This window comes from Geotrypetes seraphini, chromosome 5 (assembly GCF_902459505.1).
Source record: "Geotrypetes seraphini chromosome 5, aGeoSer1.1, whole genome shotgun sequence".
Lineage (NCBI taxonomy): Eukaryota > Metazoa > Chordata > Amphibia > Gymnophiona > Dermophiidae > Geotrypetes > Geotrypetes seraphini.
This window is the reverse complement of record NC_047088.1, coordinates 153,025,634-153,039,055: the sequence shown is the minus strand read 5'-3', so window position 1 is coordinate 153,039,055 and position 13,422 is coordinate 153,025,634. Positions and strand designations below refer to the sequence as shown.

Below are 13,422 nucleotides of genomic sequence, written 5' to 3'. Positions count from 1 at the left end.
GTATCAGCCAGGACGGGAGATATTGGGATCTCTCCTGTCTCGGCCTATCGGAGGCCTGCATGAAGTTGGGGAGGAGGGTTGGGTGATGACCCGAATATAGGACGAGACCCCTATTTTGGGGCCATTTTTTGGCCCAAAAATCTCATCCTATATTCGAGTATATACTGTACTTAGAATGCATTTTATGAGGCAGAATCATTCTGTAATAACTACAAAATATATAATCCTCATTCAATAATATATAGCAAATTCATGGTCTTAGTCTTATACTATATTCACCAGTAATAGACGTGCCCTAATAACCAAATCAGAGTTGGGAAGTGGAGTAATGGCCTGGGAAGGAAGTAGGTGGGGGAGTCAGGAGAGCCAAATAAACCCAGACAGACTCCCCCGTTTAAAAAAATAAAAAGTCCAGGCAGTTGGACAATCCTCTAAAAAGAGGGCATATCTGGGTTTTCCCAGATGTCTGGTAACTCAATGAATAAGATGATTTGGACTTTCACCTTATTCAGTCAGTTGTTTAGAACAACTTTTCCCAAATTCCATGTACACAAGGATGAACAAATCTTACACAATTTGGATTGCAAAAGAGCCTTGCTTTCTCTCTGGAGTGGATTCAAGCTCTTAGGAAGTTCACCCAGCTTTTAGTTTTGCTTTGGCTGCAGTAATCCCAGACTTGTTCAGTTAAATACATCCTCCTTTTGGGGGGGAAAAACGGGGGTCTTGACTTAAATTTGAATCGACATATTCGGGTATACACGGTAATTATTTTCATACTGTGAAAGTGTCAAACTAATAGATCAACCTCACGGCAATAAAGGGAAATTACGATAAAGGGGAAAAATGGTTTAGGTGGAGACAGGGATAATGTGATTATTATAACTAGTCAAAAATGGATGGGCAAGCTTCAGCAGTATCCTGAAATTTTAAGATAAATCAACAAATGTAGAACCATATTCTGTTCCATTTCAGCCCATATAAAATGAGTAAGTATAAATAAATCTTAATTAGGGTGGTGATTAAAGGATTCTGAGACTTAAGTGGGATTATTAATTCCTATGCAATCTCTATTTTGATTATGCTAGTTTGAAAATGTTGTAATTCAGAACCATACTATTGCATTTAAGTTGGACTTTCAATAAGACTGATCTACACTCCTGGTTCACTGAATTGGTCACTCCCATTCTATCTCATATTTTCTTGGTTGTTTTTGTGAGAGGGTGCTAGTCTTCTCCTTTGCTAATTTGTGCTATAAATATCATAGCTGAAATGGGATGAAATTTTCTTAAGCACCGCTCACTGCTTTGTCAAAACTTTTGTGTGTAATGTGAAGACTAAAAATGTAAAGTATTGCATCTGGGAAGCAGAAACCCGAGGTACAGCTATACGAAGGGAGGGATGTTAGTGAATGAGAGTACCCAAGAAAGGGACTTGGAGGTAATGGTGGGCATGACAATGAAGCCGACGACACAGTGCGCAGCGGCTGCTAAGAGAGCGAATAGAATGCTAGGTATAATCAAGAAGGGTATTACAACCAGGACGAAAGAAGTCATCCTGCCATTGTATCGGGCGATGGTGCGCCCGCATCTGGAATACTGCGTCCAATATTGGTCACCGTACCTTAAGAAGGATATGGCGTTACTCGAGAGGGTCCAGAGGAGAGCGATGCGTCTGATAAAAGGGATGGAAAACCTTTTATACGCTGAGAGACTGGAGAAACTGGGTCTCTTTTCTCTGAAGAGGAGACTTAGAGGGGATATGATAGAGACTTATAAGATCATGAGGGGCATAGAGAGAGTAGAGAGGGACAGATTCTTCAAACTTTCAAAAAAAATAAAAGAACAAGAGGGCATTCGGAAAAGTTGAAAGGGGACAGATTCAAAACGAATGCTAGGAAGTTCTTCTTTACCCAGCGTGTGGTGGACACCTGGAATGTGCTTCCAGAGGACGTAATAGGGCAGAGTACAGTATTGGGGATTAAGAAAGGATTGGACAATTTCCTGCTGGAAAGGGGGATAGAAGGGTATAAATAGAGGATCACTGCACAGGTCCTGAACCTGTTGGGCAGCCGCATGAGCGGGCTGCTGGGCACGATAGACCCCAGGTCTGACCCAGCAGAGGCATTGCTTATGTTCTTAAATGCTGACTGCCACAGGCTATTAGGGGCTGGCATTGAAAACTTTAGCCTATCTGGTTACTGACACTGAATATCCAGGAGTTTCACCACCACCAAAAGTTATCTAGGTCAATATTCAGTGCTGGTAGCTGGATAAATATCCAGACAAGTTAGGACAGAGGTAGGGAACCTGCAGCCTAAATGTGGCCTGCAAAACCATGGAATATCATATACAGAAATCATCATTAACCGGAGTTTATTTCCATCATTTTTTGTTAAAAATGTATACACAGGAGGCTGCTAGGTTAGGCAACTATTTCTGTGGTCCTATTTGCCTGGATAACTTCTGGTTCTAACCACCCCAGCCCTAATCAGAGAGTGCTGCAGTGGTAAGATCAGTAGTACTTATGATATTCAGTGGTAGTTTATGGTTAAGTGCTACTGAATATCTTCTCCCAGTCGGGTCAGCATGGTTTAACCAGTGCCTCATTAAATAAACAATGTTCAATACCCCATGAAAAGCAGGCATAACTATAAACTCCATAGAATTAATGAAAACTATGCATAATGGACTCCTCAAAACAGCAGTAAGAAGATGCGGAAGAGGAAGGCTGTGTCCCATTTGTCTGATGACTAACACATGAAGATGTGAAACTGCGTTGAGATCCCCAGCTTCCTGCTGAAAAGGCTATGTTGGAAAAAAGGCTGTATGCATGATTCCTACTCATAGAAACATAACAGCAGATAAAGGCCAAAAGGCCCATTCATGTCTCAATAGATGAAGAGAATGCATTTTAAAATGCCTATCTCCTTGAGAATACCCTCAACATAACGGTGGGGCAGATATCATAGACATAAACTGTCAGCAGTGTCACAGCCTTGCATGGGAAGATATCTGGCCTTGACTTAAAAATTAGTGAAGACCACTGTCTTAGAACCTTATTCCAAAGAGAACCATCAATATAAGAAAAAGGTTTTCTTTCTGGTCTTTATCTATCTCAGGTTTGAGAACTAAAAAGGATGAACAAACACACTTTGAGAGTTATAGACTAGTACCAATAAATTCTGGCTATTAGGCACTTTAATCTTTTCCCACCTACATTCTGCACATTACTTACTTGGTCTAGGGCCCGAGCTAGCTGTTCTTCCACGGACTCATTCTGTTCCGTCAAGATATGGGTCCTCTTTAGAAGAGCCTGTCCAATCCGAGCAGCAAGTTCCAGATCCCGGTCTTTCTGCTCAGAGATACATAGTTTTAGATTTGTAATTTCATGGTGAACAAATTGTCCTCTAAATAAACATAAAGACTTAAAAACATGAGGAAGGTGCCTATAAAAAAACTAACATATATATGCTGTTTTGTTAAAAGGCAAATAATCAATGTATGTGTCTTTATAAAATAAGCTCCCATAACTAGCCAATTATTCCTGCCCCAAAGTAGAAGCAACTATGTGCATGTACTCTGTGGGTACATAAATATTTTACTAAGGGCTCCTTTTATGAAGGTGCGCTAAGCGTTTTAGCGCACGTACCGGATTAGTGTGCGCTATAGCGCGCTAGCCAAAAATCTACCGCCTACTCAAAAGGAGGCGGTAGCGGCTAGCGCGCGTGCCAATTTAGCGTGCGCTATTCCGCGCGTTAAGGCCCAAAGCGCGCCTTTGTAAAAGGAGCCCTAAGTATGCATATTCCTTGCAACTCCTCTCCATCTCTGCCCAAAACACTGTCCCCAGGATGTTTACATGTGCTTCACATTAACAATACACATATTCTTATCAGAACTTATAAGATTATGCACCTACATATGAACATGCAACACATTTCCCGAGTGCTAAATGTACTTTAAATGTAGACACTGTTATAGCTGGATTTTTAATTATTTATTTATTTATTCAATTTTCTATACCGTTCTCCCAGGAGAGCTTAGAACGGTTTACATGAGTTTATTCAGGTACTCAAGCATTTTTCCCTGTCTGTCCCGGCGGGCTCACAATCTATCTAATGTACCTAGGGCAATGGGGGGATTAAGTGACTTGCCCAGGGTCATAAGGTGCAGCGAGGGCTTGAATTCACAACCCACAATCATGCTGTCTTTCAGAGTCAATTTGAGTAGGTAACACTTAGTTTTATATCTAGATTGTTGTTCAATTTATTTGTTTTTGATTGGAGAATAATATAGGTAACAGAATTTGTCACCATGGGAAACCATCCCGTGTCATTCTTTAGTGCATTTCAGCCTCAGTCCTTCTACATCAGCATTTTTCAATGCAAGGCTCGAGGGACAGTGGGTGTGCCCATTCATACTCTGGTTCTTCCGTCTCTCCTTAAAAAATAGGAATGGTTTCCCACGATTATCCATGGAGACTGTGATAAATTCTGTCACCATGTCATTCTCTATTTTTGATCCCAAAGAGTCATAACATTTATCAAGGCTGCCATTTAAGTACTGCAAATCCATTCTACTAAATGAAATTACAGCATTCTTATATTATAAAACTTTCAGGGTGTAGGTTGTATTGCAGTTCTTGCACTGAATTTCTGCTCCCTGTACACATTTTTGTACACCTCTTGCTGGCTGCCAGAATGGTTTTTATGTTTTTCAGATATTTTCTTTAAATGTCCATGGCAGTGATCCTTAAAGGCCAACCTTGGCAAGGAGGAAGCTATTGAATTCTAAGGAGGTATTATGCATTACTACTTTCTCAAAAATAACAGGGAGGATTAGAGAAACAGTATCAATAGATAGCTAAAACAAATGGTTAATTTTGCTTCACTGTTTTGAGTATCAATGTAAAAAATGTTCCATATTTATCCACAGGGATTATAGGAGAGCAGTTAAACTTTAAAACTAAAGAAGCTAGATTCTTGTACATTTAAGAGAACTTTCAAAAGTTGGTGGCTTTGATCACAAATTTTTTAAAAAAAGTTTTAAAGCCTAATGACTCGCTTGCCCGGAAGTGGACACTGGATCTCCATGTCCCTATCACATCCGACATGCTTAAGCAGGGGATTCGCTTAGATATCAAATATATTTTCCAAGCTACTGAGAAGGAACGGAATTACAAGTTTCTGTTAAGAGCCTAGCTTGATCAGATTGGCTTTCCAGCACTTTGCTTCACTTCTTGAGGAAGAATGGTCTAGGTGCTGTTGAATAATTTCACAATCATCTATAAGTGCAAATCTTTAGAAGTTTCTCAAACACATTTCTAAAGTGGTATATCAGAAGCGGTACCCCAAATACATCAAGTATTCATTCAAGGGGCTAGAATGCCGCTAGTGCTTCCTCACCGGCTCTTATGCCACAATAGTCTTTTTTAATTTTGTGATTTTATACTTTTTATCTTGTTTCATCAATAAATAGCCATAAATATCCCAACTTAGAATACACTTATCTTCTTTGCAGTCCTGGCTCTGGACAAACTAACACCAGGAGAAGCAAGCCGCCGTTAGTTTGTCCAGAGCCAGGACTGCAAAGAAGATAAGCGTATTCTAAGTTGGGATATTTATTGCTATTTATTGATGAAACAAGATAAAAAGTATAAAATCACAAAATCAAAGAGAGACTATTGTGGCATAAGAGCCGATGAGGAAGCACTAGCGGCATTCTAGCCCCTTAAATGAATACTTGATGTATTTGGAGTGCCGCTTCTGATGGCTCATGATATACCACTTTAGAAATGTGTTTGAGAAACTTCTAAAGATTTGCACTTATAGATGATTGTTGGATTGCTTGCAAATCTAGAATAAAAATCTCAGCTAGTGTAATTGGTTGAATAATTTCAGGCAGTAGTATTTATAAACATATAAGGGGGAACCAAGAGTACCGTATTTTCACGCATATAACGCGCGCGTTATACATGTTTTTACCTACCGCGCATACCCCTCGCGCGTTATATGCATGAGCGCGGTATACAAAAGTTTTAAAACATAGTTCCCACCCCGCCCGACGCCCGATTCACCCCCCCCAGCAGGACCGCTCGCACCCCCACCCCGAACGACCGCTCGCACACGCTCCCACCCGCACCCGCATCCACGATCGGAGCAAGAGGGAGCCCAAGCCCTCTTGCCCGGCCGACTCCCCGACGTCCGATACACCCCCCCCCCCCCGGCAGGACCACTCGCACCCCCACCCCGAACGACCGCTCGCACGCGCTCCCACCCGCACCCGCATCCACGATCGGAGCAAGAGGGAGCCCAAGCCCTCTTGCCCGGCCGACTCCCCGACGTCCGATACATCCCCCCCCCCCCGGCAGGACCACTCGCACCCCCACCCCGAAGGACCGCTGACTTCCCGACAATATCGGGCCAGAAGGGAGCCCAAACCCTCCTGGCCACGGCGACCCCCTAACCCCACCCCGCACTACATTACGGGCAGGAGGGATCCCAGGCCCTCCTGCCCTCGACGCAAACCCCCCTCCCCCCCAACGACCGCCCCCCCCAAGAACCTCCGACCGCCTCCCAGCCGACCCGCGATCCCCCTGGCGACCCCCACGACCCCCCCACCCCCCTTCCCCGTACCTTTGGTAGTTGGCCGGACAGACGGGAGCCAAACCCGCCTGTCCGGCAGGCAGCCAACGAAGGAATGAGGCCGGATTGGCCCATCCATCCTAAAGCTCCGCCTACTGGTGGGGCCTAAGGCGCGTGGGCCAATCAGAATAGGCCCTGGAGCCTTAGGTCCCACCTGGGGGCGCGGCCTGAGGCACATGGGCCCAACCCGACCATGTGCCTCAGGCCGCGCCCCCAGGTGGGACCTAAGGCTCCAGGGCCTATTCTGATTGGCCCACGCGCCTTAGGCCCCACCAGTAGGCGGAGCTTTAGGATGGATGGGCCAATCCGGCCTCATTCCTTCGTTGGCTGCCTGCCGGACAGGCGGGTTTGGCTCCCGTCTGTCCGGCCAACTACCAAAGGTACGGGGAAGGGGGGTGGGGGGGTCGTGGGGGTCGCCAGGGGGGTCGCGGGTCGGCTGGGGGAGCGGTCGGAGGTTCTTGGGGGGGGCGGTCGTTGGGGGGGAGGGGGGTTTGCGTCGAGGGCAGGAGGGCCTGGGATCCCTCCTGCCCGTAATGTAGTGCGGGGTGGGGTTAGGGGGTCGCCGTGGCCAGGAGGGTTTGGGCTCCCTTCTGGCCCAACTACCAAAGGTACGGGGAAGGGGGGTGGGGGGGTTGCCAGGGGGGGTCGCGGGTCGGCTGGGGGGGCGGTCGGAGGTTCTTGGGGGGGGGGCGGTCGTTGGGGGGAGGGGGGTTTGCGTCGAGGGCAGGAGGGCCTGGGATCCCTCCTGCCCGTAATGTAGTGCGGGGTGGGGTTAGGGGGTCGCCGTGGCCAGGAGGATTTGGGCTCCCTCCTGGCCCGATATTGTTGGGGAGTCGGCGGTCCTTCGGGGGGAGGGATGTATCGGACGTCGGGGGGGGGGGCATCAGGCTTTCAGGATGGGGACAGACCTTCAAGGGGGGACAGTGCACGGAAGTCAGGGGGGGTGAACGGAGAGTCGGAAAGTCAGGGCGGGCGAAAGGAGCGTCGGGCAGCATGCGCGGTATACCAAAGTTTTTGTACATATCATCGTGATTTCTGCGCGCTATACCCGTGTGCGCGTTTTATACGGGTGCGCGTTATTTGCGTGAAAATACGGTATACCACTGGCATTATGCCTGCAGATTCAATGCTGGACCACATCTGGGCTCTAGCATTATATTTACAGGCTTCCAGAGCAAGCTAAACTATAGCCAGATAAGTGTGATATATAGCCCCTAAATGGAAATGAGGCACCTCATAAAGATAGGACTTTAATGTGGCCCTGTTTATGCAATATTGACCAGTTAAGTTCTGAATATCGGTCATTTATAAATATCTTAAATAGCCCCGTGCCTAGTACAAATTCCTGTGGCACTCCACTATTCACTCTCCTCCAGTGAGAAAAATGGACATTTAACCCTACCCTCTGCTTTCTGTCCAATAACCAATTCTTAATCCACAGCATAACTAATTTTCTCAGGAGGCTCTCATAAGGAACTTTGTTGAAAGCTTCTGAAAGTCTAGATACACTATGTCAACCAGCACTCCTTTATCCATATGTTTATTCACACTGATGTGGACTAGTCTGATACTGACAAATGGAATTTTTTTTTTTCTGAAGGTTCTACATGATTACAAAATAAAACACAATCTTTATGCAAGTTTTACTGTAATTCAAATATGCAGTTTTTAACAGATTAAAAAAATTTAAAAAAATAAATATGGCAGGTGCAAAAGGAGACCCTTCAAGTTGATTCCTGGTGAAATTTAGTCATACCGATTAATTTCCTTTCCTAGAGCCCTGCTAAACCAATCAAGATCAATGGGTTGGGCCCCCCCCTACTAGGGGATATAGGTAGAATTCTCCTGTATGTTACTACCAAAAAAGGATTAGGTCCAAGCCTGCCAAATACCACATTAAATCATTTATGACAAGCTTCCCGGGTGGGACCTGGACTGGTCTATCTGTAGCACCTCAAAGTTCAATTTGATACCAAGCAGAGAGACATATTTTTTCCAAAATTGTTATTTATTTTGGTCAAAGGAAATCGTAAAATGAAACAAAGGATGTCCAAAGTACTTCTTTACCTGCAATATTCACAGTTTTTAGTCTATTAAAGTCAGTACTGTCGTGACCTGAGAAAGTAGGAAGAGTAACTCTCCAAAAGGTAGTAAAAAAAATGAATTGTTAGTCTCACATAAAGGTATCAACTTTTTATTATTTTTTTTATAAAGTGCTTCAACATGTCAAATACACCACATCAAGTAAATAAAGAATAATTACATTCAACTTTGTAGAAAGATAACATTTAACCCTATACTTCATAGAAGTTCTGTCAGCTTCTGTAACTTAGGGATTTGGTATAATATTTGAAAAGGGATGCTTTACTTTTACATACAACTATATCTAAGTAATTCAGCAAGACAGGTTAAAGCTTACCTAAATCTAACAAGCAGTTTGCTCTGAAGGTTGCTGCCAAACTTTAAACAGTTTCAAAGTGCTAACTCCACCCTAGTTCTTAAGCTGCAACACATTATGAATGGGAAAATCTGACTCTTGAAGTGCTTCATACTAGCCACTCGAGATATCCAAACTGAACAGAAACATTATAGTGGGTATCAGTAAGAGAACTATTTGAAAGTGTACCATGGAATCAGAAATCCAATGTCAGGCAAGCAAAAGTGAGAGTTGTAAATGACGGTTGTCTATTTTCCTATCTAAAAGTTTAGGCTTTTCTACCAATTACTGAGCAAAGTGAATGATTTTCAACCCGGCAATTATTGCAGACTATAAATAACAGAAAGCAGAATTGATTGGATGTCTGTTAAGAGCCCAATGTGTCATTTTGAGATATTTTCAGCACAATATTCTAAGCCATACTTAAGAAAATCCTTGGAAATCCAACTCTCACGTAGTAGTGAAAATGTCAGTCTAGCAAATCTGTATAGACTAGAATAGCTTGGATTGGACACAGCAAAGTATAGGCCACTTATGTAATTCTAATACAAACCCCATATTCTGCGTATATAAACATGCTTATACATACTATATCTAGTGATGCAAATATACAATAAATATCTTTTTGTTTAACCTCGGCAAGTAGGTGGGTAACCATGTCGATGTCATTGCAGGCCTTGTTCATCTGTGTCACTCTCTCTGTGCCAAGAACTGAAAAACAAAGACAAATTATTTATCACAATATACAGGCAAAACTAAAGCAATTGCATTAAATATGTAGGAAAGTATTCCAAAAAACAAGGAGGATGGAACAAATAAGGATCACAGGAAAGGACCAAAGAAAGAGAAACAAGGACAAAACATTTTCTGGGGTTCTAATTACTATTTAAATTTACTATTTAAAATTACTAGTAAATTTCTAGCCTCACTAGATAAAATATTCTGGTTATCTAGGTGATATTCAAAGATGCTTCTGGTTTCTGATCATTTATCTGAGAAGATTCCTTCAAAAAAACTCAAGAAAACTACCAAAAAGATAGTTGAAAAAAAATCTTTGGGAAACTTTATTGGGGAATACATGGTCAAGTAAACTGCTCGGTGTCAGGTCAAAAGCGTGCCGGGACAAAGGCGCAAGCAGACAACTGAGCATTTTCACTAAAATGTGGGGGGTTACAACCCCCCAAGCCCCCCACAACGCTGCCGCGATCTGTATTAAGTAAAGTGGGGGGGGCTCCCCAACAAAACCCCCCGTCGCAGCCCCTAAAAACAGTCTTTTTCTTTGGTGCGCGCCTCCGTCTTGCACTCAGTTGTCGGCGCGCGCCTTTGTCTTCCGCGTTACTATGAACCAAACTGCTCAGAGGCACAACAGCTGCGTGAAGTGGGTGGGAAATCCTATCAGCCCACAAGCCTAGGGGAATCCCCTAAGTACCTTCTTTCTTTTTCTAAAAATTCCCACCATTTCACATTTACCATTAGAGATCTGCATGGGGATGTGGTTGGTTGGAATCCCGCAAAATCTGCAGGGATCCTATGGGGATGGAAGTACTGTAGTTCCTGTGGGATTCCTGCTAGTGTATGAGCCTCTCAGTGACCCACCTACTCACCCAAAGTCCTCTAAGGCACCCAAGTACCGCTTCCTCCTACCTTTAATAATTTAGCTCAGCTATACTTGCTCTCTGCCCAAAAGGACACAGACAGCAATTTCTAGATGCTGTCACTGACCGAAAGCCTTTGACAGAAAGTGCTATTCATGTTTCTGAAATAATGCACTTACAGTTGCATCCTCTTACACAAAAATTAAATATTTGATGTACAATATCTTATTTCAAAGGAACTCTATATTCAATTAAATATACCTACATTTTATGAAACGTTTTATTGAAGTTTTTATATTTTTTCCTTTTTATATGGGGGCCCCTCAATATCTTTTCACACAGGCTCCCGTTGTAGCTGCTCTGATAAGATGCTTTGTATTAGAAGACAACAAATTCTAAGGAAGAGAGGAACCCCAAATTACCTGGAGCTAAACTGTTGGATCCATCGAGGGAAGAAGGAAGTTCAGCAAAAGCTAGGATAGCATGAAAGCAGATAGAAAGAAAACACACCAGAATAAGATATGAATGTCTTAATTATAGTTTGTTACCAGACAGTGTGCATAGAGGGCTCATTTTCTTTCCAAGCATTATTACACACTTTCGTTTCCTTCACAACAGAAAGCACAACAATCAACTTTTGTTTCTAAAAGTTCACAAAATCTTGGCACTTAAACTTTTGGTGCATTAGGGGGGGGGAGATCTACCTTTGTTATATTTTTAGTACACTCCATGAGGGCAATTTTCAAAAGCATTTCCACAAGTGCTTTACTAGTAGAAAACTGGAAATAGTTGTTTAAAATTTTACACACCTGATACATGGGTAAACCTATGTACTTGTATCTTTTGTTTGTTTACCTGGACTAAGCAGAGGCATTCTTGGGAGTAAAGATGGGAAGGGGTTTGCATGTATGCACATATTTTTGTAAATTCAAGCAAATGCATATAAATTCAAACAGAAAATTTGTGTACTCTAATGATCAAATGTAAATGTAAGTATATAAATTACCTGGGCTAACTGTCAAAGCTGAAGAATACCCATGCTTTCATTAGGGAACTCTTAAGCTTGCACAGAGAAAACGATACAGGGCTCTCTTTCCTAGGGAGGAGAATGGAGCCCCTACCCAGCTCTCTATCCTTACATGGACAGAAGGGAAGTAGGAGAATTCCAAGATATCCAACACAACTACCCCATTTCTTCCAAGGCTGTTTGAAAGTTATTATTGACTGGTAGAGGGTGGGAATGAGGAGAGGGAAGTGAGGAAATGGCATCCAGTGATAACCAGATCGTCTTGCTAATGTCCTCGAGTATCACCACCTGAGTATCTGCCCAGAAAGTCGTCTGTGCTTGCAAAGAATACTCACACAGTCCAACCGGAAAACTATCCAATGAAGGATGTATGCTGCCTTCAACTAATCATCGCTTTAATCCAATGCGCTCTATTGAACTTAGAAGCAGAGTTATATGGCCCTTGAAATAGTATGGAGAATCTATCAGAATTCTAGAAGTCGTTCAACTTCCAAATATATATATATCCAACTTATAGAGCTTCTGAGCAGATTTCCGAAAAGGCTGGGAATGCCACTATCTTATTCACGAGTGAAACCATTTTAGGCAACAAAGACAGAACTGTATGAAGGGAGACAGCCCCATCTGAAAAGAATAAGGATCCTTACAAATCATGACTGCAACTTGACACCCATCTGGCTGAATGAATGGTGACCAAAAGAGTCACTTTTATTTATTTATTTAGCTTAAAGTTTAATCACCAAAGCCATCAGAACAAAATATCTATATAGCACATATTAACCATTTACAATTTTTTCTCTCAACAGCCCCCAGGTGCAGGGCCAGATTAATAATAGCTTTATTTATATTACGTCATACCTTTTCAGTTCAAGATGGTAACACTATATTGGGCCCTAGAGGCAAACAAAACAGAACTGCAGATCTGTACAAGACGTAGGCAAAATTTATTGTGACAAAATAATTATATGCAAACCTTTTACCAATCAAGGGACCCGACACGATCCATGTTTCGGACAAACCTTCGTCAGGGGTCCTATTAGGTACAAATATAATATAAAATTTATTATTAAAATAACAATTATACACAACTTTCCTTGCATATTTCTCCCACCTATGTGATAGCTTCCCATAGACTTATTTAGCTTGCATTTCCAGTACTGTGTACTTTATTTGTCGCATGTTCTATTAAAAGATGTATAATGTGGTTGGTCTCATTTAGATTTATGGCTGTGTGTTGTATTAATACATCAACTTATAATTGTTTATCCACTTGTCCGTTCCATAACAAGATTTATAACGTGTCCATTATATTTATATATTTTTTTATTTGGATTTATAGTTGTGTGATGTACTAACACATCCATTGACAAGTATCATTCATTTTTAGTCTGATATCTATTTTATTAATTATTACTAATTTGTGTAATAACCTCTGCATATAAGGTTTTTTAGATTTGTTACTACTTATTTTAATTATTTTATATAATTTATGGTACTGTTGTGGTTTTTTACTTTTATATATATATATTTTTACTATTCTTTTATTATATTTTTAAAAAAATTTTCTATTTACTGATGTAAGCTATAGATATAATCCTTTTGTAATGTTTATTCACGCTTCATTATTCTATATGAAACAAGTTCCAAGATGTTTTATAATTTATAATATAGGATTGACGTCTGTACATTATTTTACATCTCTATGACCGTATTGCTTTTTTAT

At 42.0% G+C, this 13,422-nt stretch overlaps 1 protein-coding gene across 4 annotated transcripts in view; it reads right to left on the bottom strand.

Annotated features, from left to right (window-relative positions):
* The window catches only part of TRAK2 (trafficking kinesin protein 2), a 198,730-nt gene that overhangs the window by 119,350 nt on the left and 65,958 nt on the right, over window positions 1–13,422 (bottom strand). For 2 of the 4 annotated variants that reach the window (XM_033944579.1, XM_033944577.1), the window contains exons 4-6: window positions 11,095–11,145; window positions 9,712–9,788; window positions 3,235–3,351 (exon numbers count right to left, since the gene is read on the bottom strand). In XM_033944579.1, coding sequence (XP_033800470.1) covers window positions 3,235–3,351; window positions 9,712–9,788; window positions 11,095–11,145 — 245 coding nt within the window. The remainder of the gene's footprint in view (window positions 1–3,234; window positions 3,352–9,711; window positions 9,789–11,094; window positions 11,146–13,422) is intronic. The other 2 variants (XM_033944580.1, XM_033944578.1) reach the window with 1 other exon arrangement.